General features: G+C 41.0%; 1 protein-coding gene across 1 annotated transcript in view; it reads left to right on the top strand.

Annotated features, from left to right (window-relative positions):
* myripb (myosin VIIA and Rab interacting protein b) overlaps positions 1-8312 on the top strand; it is a 64956-nt gene that overhangs the window by 38003 nt on the left and 18641 nt on the right. The window contains exon 3 of the mRNA XM_037694374.1: positions 8106-8186. Coding sequence (XP_037550302.1) covers positions 8106-8186 — 81 coding nt within the window. The remainder of the gene's footprint in view (positions 1-8105; positions 8187-8312) is intronic.

The following is an 8312-nucleotide window of genomic DNA, read 5'->3' as shown; positions in this document are numbered from 1 at the left end:
CACAACCGGAGCTTTGTCTCCTGCAGACAAACACAACCGGAGCTTTGCTTTGGAGACACGTGAACCTGAGCGCTCACTAGTGCTTTGGTGGATGATCACTCACTCTGTTCCGCTCTGAATGATTTATTTAATTACTTCCTGTGTGCCCAGCTGAGAAAGAGCTATTTCTTATTTCCAGGTTTAAATTGAGTTCTTTTTATGCCTAAATTACTTGGGCTTTGCCTTTTTTACTTCTTGAGCGTCCATGAATGTTAAGTAGACTTTTTGTTGTTCAAGTGCCAAAATTAATAATTAGAGAAACTGCATTTCATGCAAAATGCAGTGTGAATGCTTATTTTAGAAGAACTTGCTGAAAAACAGCTGAAATTAGCTAAAAAAAACATGCTGAAATGTAGCTGAAGTACAAGAACAAGCCCAACTTAGCAGAAGAAAGCAGAAAGAACGCATATTTGCTGAATTATGTTTAAATAAGCAGAAATTAGCACAAAATTAAGAAGTGAGCTTAAAAAAGCTTAAACTAGCAAAAAATAGCTGAAAAGTCGCTTAAAGGCATAAGCTTAAACTACCAGAAGGAAGTAGAAGGAACTGTAATGAGTGCAAAAAATGTGGAATTAGCTGGAAAAGCTAAAAGTAGCATAAAAAAGCCGAAACAGCAGAAAAAAAAGCTTAAAGGAGCATAAGATAAAATGATCAGAATTAAATTATTTAGGCTGAAAGTAGCAGAAATTACCACAAAAAAATTGAATTTATCTGAAAACAGCTGAAATTAGCTTAAAACATGATAAATATAGTTGAAAAGGTAGAACAAGCTGAAATAAGCAGAAGAAAGCAGAAAAAACGTTTGCCCAATTGTGCTGAAAAAGCAAAACTGAGCCCATAAAACGGCTGAAAAGTAGCTAAAAAGGCAGAAAGAAGCATAATTTAGCAAAAGTGAAGAGAGCTCATTTAGGTTGAAAGAAGCAGAAATGAACGCAAAAAGTGGAAATTACCTGAGAAAAGCCGAAATTACAAAAAAAAAAAAAAAACAGCTGAACATGAGCTAAAAAAGGCAGAAAGAAGCTGAAATTACAAGAACGAAGTGGCGAGAGCACATTTTTTGCTGAATGACCAGTAGACTGAAAACAAAGTTTAAAATAGTGCAGAAAATTCTGACTTGGCTGAAAAAGTCAGAATTAGCATAAAACAGCTAAATACTAGCTGAAATAGCAGAAAAAACCTGAAACTTGCAGAAATAAGTTGACAGGAGCAAAATAAGCTGAAATTAGCAGAAAGAAGTTAGAAGAAGCACAAAAATGTTAAAGTTAGCAGAAAGATTTGGAAAGGAGCACAAAACAGCTGAAATTAGCTGAAAGTAGCTGAAAAACGTTTAAATTTGCAGAAGGAAGCTGAAAGAAGCTGAAGCTGAACAAAAAGTGAAAGGAGCAGTAAAAGGTTGTAAACACATCTAAAGATCTGAAGGATGGAAAATGAGCTCAATTCATTTTCTATGAGGAAAAAAATGTCAGAAAAGGCTAAAATATTTCAAAAAGCTAAAGTTGCACCGATACCAAAAGTCACAGCAGGATTGTCCTGAAAGAGCCGAACGTTTTGATTCATGATTTGATGAAATAAAAAACTGCAGGATGAGAATCGCACCAAAAAACATACGGAAGAAAAATGGATGACAATAAAATAAATGCTTCATAAACATTCAGACAATAATGAAACAGCTGATCCGTCTCTCGTCGGCCACTTGACATCCTGTTCAGGACGGCAGCTATTTCTTAATTAATGTTTTTTCTTTACGTCCTCGTTTTGACCCCGTTGCATCAGGAGCAGCCTGCGTCTGTGGCTGACAAAGAGGCATTATTTCATATCCTGATAGACGAGATTAAAGGATGAAGTGAGCACCGAGGGATGAGTCGGGTCGGAACACGAGGCGGGGGGATGAGCTCGAGATGATCGGATGTACATCGTGTACGACGTTTAGCTTGTCTGCGATTTATGAAAAGGTTTAGCTGGCTCTGAGAAACATGAGCAAAATGAAAAGCAAATTCCTTAGAAAGTCACTAAATAATGCAATTTATTTATAAAAAATTAAAAATAAAACAGCTTACAGTTTCTATTTCATTTCTGTCATACTTTCTCCCAGGCCTGAAATAGGACGAACATGTTTTTTATATATATATATTTATATTTTTAAACAAATATGCTCCACTAGCAGCCTTCCACTGCAAGAGAAGAGTTGAAAACCTGTAAAACTTTAAATCCATCAGCTTTTATCTTGTTTTTCTCAGATCCAGTTGTGCGGGCTGATGCGTCTTGAAATGCACTTGGAAAGTTAACGCGACGAGTTGATTGTAAAATATAAGAGGAAAGATGGATTCTTTATTTTTATTCTTTACACTTAAATCTAATTTGTTTCAAATAATGGATCACTGATGTCCCAATTTTCTTTTTTTTCCTCTAAATATCTGTGGGCGGCTCCGGAGAAATAAATAGTGCAACAATAAGAAACATTTAATTATTTCCTGTGTTTGCATGTGTTTCTGTTAATGCACAAGCTTCCTAATTGTTACCGGTGAACAAAAGGCGACAAGCAACCGGAGTATTGACATATTGACTACAGCTCTTTAGATCCTCTTTAGCTCAACTTTTTATTTTAAAGTGGACCAGCTTTTTGCAAATGCTACCAGATAAATTATAAAATCAGTTCAGCTCCCCGTTTTTCCGTTTATGAGCTGAAGTGCTTGTGGCTGCAGAGATCAGCTGCAGGAAGTAAAACCTGATTATCTTTCAAGAAATCGACTTTTTTTTACGGCTCCTTGCAAGATAAACCTGCTGAACTGCGGCTCGGTGTTTCGGCCACTGCGGCGGTCGGTGTCGTTGGGATTATTTGTGCTGCTGAAAGCTTGCAAAGCGCAGAGCTGTGCCTGGAGGTGTGGAGGGCAAATGTTAAACAGGAGATCTGAACTGCTGCTGCTATAAAGCAAACAACTCCGCGGCATCACTCCGAGTCCAGATACAATTACAGCTTTCATGGCTTGTTTGCCTCGGAAAACACAAAAATAATGGATTTAGTTTGTTTCTGTGGCATCAAATGTTTAACGAGGTTATTTATCTGCTGTTTAGCTGAAGGTCGTCGTCAACACTTACTCTGAAAGGTGGCGGGCGATATGCATCCCTTCAAGGACTTTGAACTTCCCCTGATTTTTGTATTAAATCAAACAAAAGCAGATTCCATTAGTTTGTTTTTTAAAAAGGTGAAATTGTTTTTTAAAAAAATCAAGTCTTTTCCCTCCATTTGAAACTTTCTGTTTCTGTTTGAACCTAAACGCTGCCTCTCCCTGTGGCCAGTTACCTTCTGCAAACATAAACAGACGTTCGCGACGCTGTAAATAATATCTCACATAGATTATACGCAATAAGAGGCCAATTATATTATCGAGCTGTGCATCGATTGTCCTCCCTCTTGTTTTTATGACAAGTCCATCTGCATCAGTTCGGCTCTGGAGAGTTAAATCCTCCACGATCGCCTCAGTTAGAGCGATCACGGAGCAGATGCTGGTTGGTTACTGCGCTCCACCTGTCAGGCCGCTTGATGTAAGCAGACGTCCTTGCAGCTCCGTTGTTGTTCGGAGGACTTGGTTTACGAGGCTCGTGTGCGCTGCCAGATGCTGCAGGATAATTGAAAGGAAACCGTCTGGACCATCCATCCTCCTGCTGCTGCTGCTGCACTTCCAGGATGTTGCTGGTTTATTTATACATCCTCATCTCCATGTATTTTTAATTCTGTCCACTTGTTCTATTTATGACACTATAAAATAAAAAAGAGCTTGCATACGAGCATGAAGTATTTTGCAGAAAATGATCCTGTTGTTTGTGCTTTAGTCGGTGGATGAAGCTTTTAAGGAGGTATGACCCCCCCAGGGACATTCAAGTGGTCTTTGCAGCACTTGAGTGTTGCGTTTATGAGACCAATAAGAGTTTGTCGTCTGTGGATAAAGACCAGTAACCTCCTCTAAACAAGCTGCATGCACAGAACTCAAGTTGCCTCCAATACTTTTTATTTGTTTATATTCCTGGCTCGTTTTCAGTCCGTGCACGTACGCTGCTTGCTGTCCCACAAGACTTGGGATCTTGGGTTGTTGCCACCGACTGTAGTTTTTGGAGCGATGCTGTTTTGTGTGGTGAAAGAAGCCTCGCAGGCTTTCCTCAGCCACCTGTCTGGGATTTTCTGCTGGTGTCGTGTGGGTTTCCTCCAGATTCCCTCAGCTTCCTCCCACATGCCTCGTCAACCAGCCAGGATTGATCTGCGAGTGGTTTTGATTCATATTTCACATGAACTGCGAGCATTTTCTTTACAACATGTGAATATTTAAATACAAACCTGTCTATAAAATCCATCTCTGCAACAATATAAGGTGCAGTAGTTCTTGGTTTTCTTTTAGTGTTGGATTTACGTCCAATTCTAGGAACAGACCTGCTCCACAGATCATGCTAAATGTCTGAATTGTAGAAGAGATCATCAAACAATGTGTTTAACCAGAGAACTTACTGCTGATCCTCTCAGTTTCTTTAAACTCGTTGTTTTGCTTCTCTTAAACTCATTCAAGCTTCAGAAAGTATTTCATCTGGGACGCTCCTCCATATCTAACAGAAAGTGTAAGCTGCGTCGACCAATCACGCCTTGTCACGTGTGCACCGAGTAAGCCAATAGCGTGCTTAACGGACTCTGAGACACGCCCACAATAGACGGGAACAAACTTGTGAATTCTGTTAACGGATTTAAAACTTGACAAAACCATAGAGGCTAATTCTGGTAACATTTCCGAAGTTAGCGAAAATGCTAATCCACTAAACAAAAAATTAGTTCCACTATTAGCTATTAGCTATTAGCTGTTAGCTGATTGCTGTAACTGTGAGCACCACAGTAACATTACTCCAGCAACATTTCTGTTACTGCAGTATTAAATAAATCAGAAGGATTTTCTCCCAACACAACATCCTGGTGCATTAGAGACCTAACTAGAAAAACAACTTTTATCAGAGCGCTCAGATTTTAGCTTTTCAGTTCACTATTCATAAAGCCTGCCTCAGTCAGTTCCACTCTTCACACCTTCATGCAGGTAAACTGACGTCCCTCTTGGGACCTGTAGGCTTAAGCCCTATTCACATGGATTAGTTTTACCTAGGGACCACAGCTATTTGTAATAATTACAGAGATTGTCTGTGTTGTTAATCCCCTGCAAATCAGCCATGTCAGTAATTTGTAAAGTAAAAATTCCCCCACAAATTACCTACTATATTTTGCTGAACTCCGATGTCCTGTGATAATACTAATCCAATGCGAAGAGGCATCTCTGTGATTTGGACAGAAATGTGCAGGATGTGATACGTAATTAGACATTTTTTGTTTCTTGGATGCATTTTATTTGCTTTTGGCAATGGCGCCTGCATGGAGTGCATAAATAACCGTTTGTGTCCCGGACCAGCAAAAGCCTCTTGAACACACAAGTGGATGTTGCCCAATACGCAGCGTGTTAATATCCAGAAGATGTCCGTAAATTTCAGCATAATCTCAGGCTTTGGTCATCTCGTGCGAATGTGCCACATAAGAACCAGACGTTGGTTGTTGATGTGCAGCTGACTATCCATGATACTGATTTCATGCTGCTGAGTACTTCATGTTTTGGGGGAGTGGTGGCGCAGAGGTTAGAAGATGGGCCTGTGATCGGAAAGTCACAGGTTCAACTCCCGGTACTGTCAACGTTTAAATTGTGGGTGGAAAAGGTGAAACACCCACACCTGCCTCCACCCTCCTTCGTACCACTCTGAGCCCCTGAGCAAGGCCCTTAACCCCCACCATAAATAAAGGGTAAATGTTGCTCTGTTCATTCGTCCTCATCTGCTCACACAGACTCATGTTCGTGCTGCTGTTGTTTTGGCGCATTGTTTTTGTATTATTAGTGCTCAGTGTATTCTTAGTTTAGTGAATGTAGTATATTGTTAGTTCATGACTCAGATCTTACTGTTTTTCTTTACAGTTTGTGTTTTTGTTGGATGTAACTGGGACACGGTGAACATAGTTTCGTCCCACCTCACCTTTAACAAATAAATCTCTCTGACTCTGACGTTGGGGAGTAATTTATTTATTACGTGTGGTCCCTAGGTAAAACTCCTCCCGTGTGAATAGTGCTTAAAACAGACCCTATAGGGAGGGGCGAGTGGATTTAATATAAACTGCAACTGATAAAAAGTCTCCCAGATGAGAAGCAAAACGTCTTCAACTCCAGAATAGAAGTCCACTTTTGGTTTTATTAAACTTTTTTTTTTTTGTTGAGTCGGTTGATTTAAAAACGTGGATTTTTGCGTCTGATCTCAAGCTCTCTTTATACTTTTATAACTGTGCATTGTTTGTGTGTGAGCAGCGCTCGTCAGCGGGCGGCTCTCATGAGGCCTCTGCCACGGTCCTGTTGTGTGGACTGCAGGTAATTTCCCACTGGTTCCTCTCAGCCCATCAGAAACTCTAATAACTGTGTGAAAACGGTGCCATTTCGTTCAAGGAGAGACCGACAGAGGAGACTAGCGGGATGTGTAAGTTCCTGCGACTGAGCTTGTAGACGGAGACGCTCAGTGTGACATGAAATCAAACCAAACTCCGTTTGTGGAGCTACAAGTGACGTGTGTTTTACCAAGTTACACTTCCTGTCGTGTTTCTGCATGTCAGAACTGTTGAGGCAGGTTTTCAGGCTCTGCTGTGGAAACATTAGTTTTGACAAACAGCAGTTTTTTTTAATTTGATGATCTCACAACTTGTGCTGTTTCTGCTGCTGAACAGCAGAAATAAGAGAAAACACGCCAGCGTTTTTATTTATTACATTCTTATTCCACGTGTTTTTTTACTCCACACGTCTTTGCGTTTTGCACAGCCCACTTGTTTTAACGTTAGCGCAATGGTTGCCTGGCTGTGTGGATGAGCTTCTGTTGTGGTTTGACAGCTGTGGCTGCTTCAAGCCGCCTTCACACCAAACCACCGATCCACCGTGCCACAATCTCCCCAACAGGAGGAGCAACGAGGCTAAATGAACAGAAATTAGGAGTCGAGCCAAAGATTGGAGTCCTGACGACCCTGAGACGTCAGACTTGTTAGACCACAAAAGAACCAAGACTCCCAGAAAACGTATGGACGTGAGATCAGACAGATTGTTTGACTCTGACGTGAAGGTTGGGCAAATCTTTGTTTTCCTGACAGTTTGTGTTTTTAATGAGCTGCTTGTCCAAACGTCCCCTCTTCGTTTCATTAAGGCTGACAGGATTTTATTCATTCAACCTTTATTTAAACAGATAAGTCACATTGAGCCTCATGACTCGGATCAAGTAACGTGTGACCACGCCCCTCATGCAGTTACCTGAAGGGTAGGACAAATCTGAACACCTGTGCCACCATAGCAGTTAAACAACACGTAGCATTCACTTTTGGCTCCAACATCTGTTACAGTCGCAGCTGAGAGTCATCCCCAACACTCGCTGTGAGCTGCAACAGACGACGCCAGACCTTTGGTTAAAACTTTGTCATTTAGCGTGGCGAGCAACGGGTTCTTCTTTAAAGAAATGTCCTTTTCATGTAAATTATGCACATATAAGGGATTTTATTGTCTTTTTAATAAAGTGTGTTTAGAAATTTTATACTCAAATTAACATTTACATCAGGGAAACGTACCGTTGCTGCAACTTCAGATTTCCTCTACGAAAATAGCCGCCACCCACGAGAGGCTCGTCCTGGATTCACCGATAAAGACAAACACATGAAGACGGGTGTTTGTTGTGCGTGCTCGTGTGACTTGTTTAAAAGACGACAAAACAATAATTATCAGACGAATTGTCTTTTTTTCTTTAGCCGTCATGTTTTTATATTCAGAGCAGGGAACCGCACAGGGATGAAACAAAAACAGTAAAAGTGACAAGAAGACAACGTCCGGCTGGGAATACGGTTAGGTTGGATGATGCGCCGTCAGCGTGACCTACTTTCAACTTTTCCTCCACGGCACATGAGCAGAATTGTTCTGTTTCACTGAGAGGGAAGAAAAGCCTGAAAACTCAAACCCTCGCTCCTTCTGTTTCAGAAAGCAGCGTTCAGGAAGAAAGCAACGACAACGATGGCAGCGTCTGCGGCAGCGACTCCGTCTTCTACAAGCAGAGCGAAGGTGAGCAGCGTGTTGACGAGCAGGCCGCGCTGCCACGGCTAACTTCAGCCACAAATACCATCTAACTTCAGCCACAAATATCATCTAACTTCAGCCACAAATACCATCAAACTTCAGCCACAAATA

Source organism: Nematolebias whitei, chromosome 20, assembly GCF_014905685.2.
Source record: "Nematolebias whitei isolate Nwh7 chromosome 20, NemWhi1, whole genome shotgun sequence".
NCBI classification, from domain to species: Eukaryota; Metazoa; Chordata; class Actinopteri; order Cyprinodontiformes; family Rivulidae; genus Nematolebias; species Nematolebias whitei.
The sequence above is the reverse complement of the archived record's forward strand: the minus strand, read 5'-3'. Positions and strand labels throughout refer to the sequence as shown.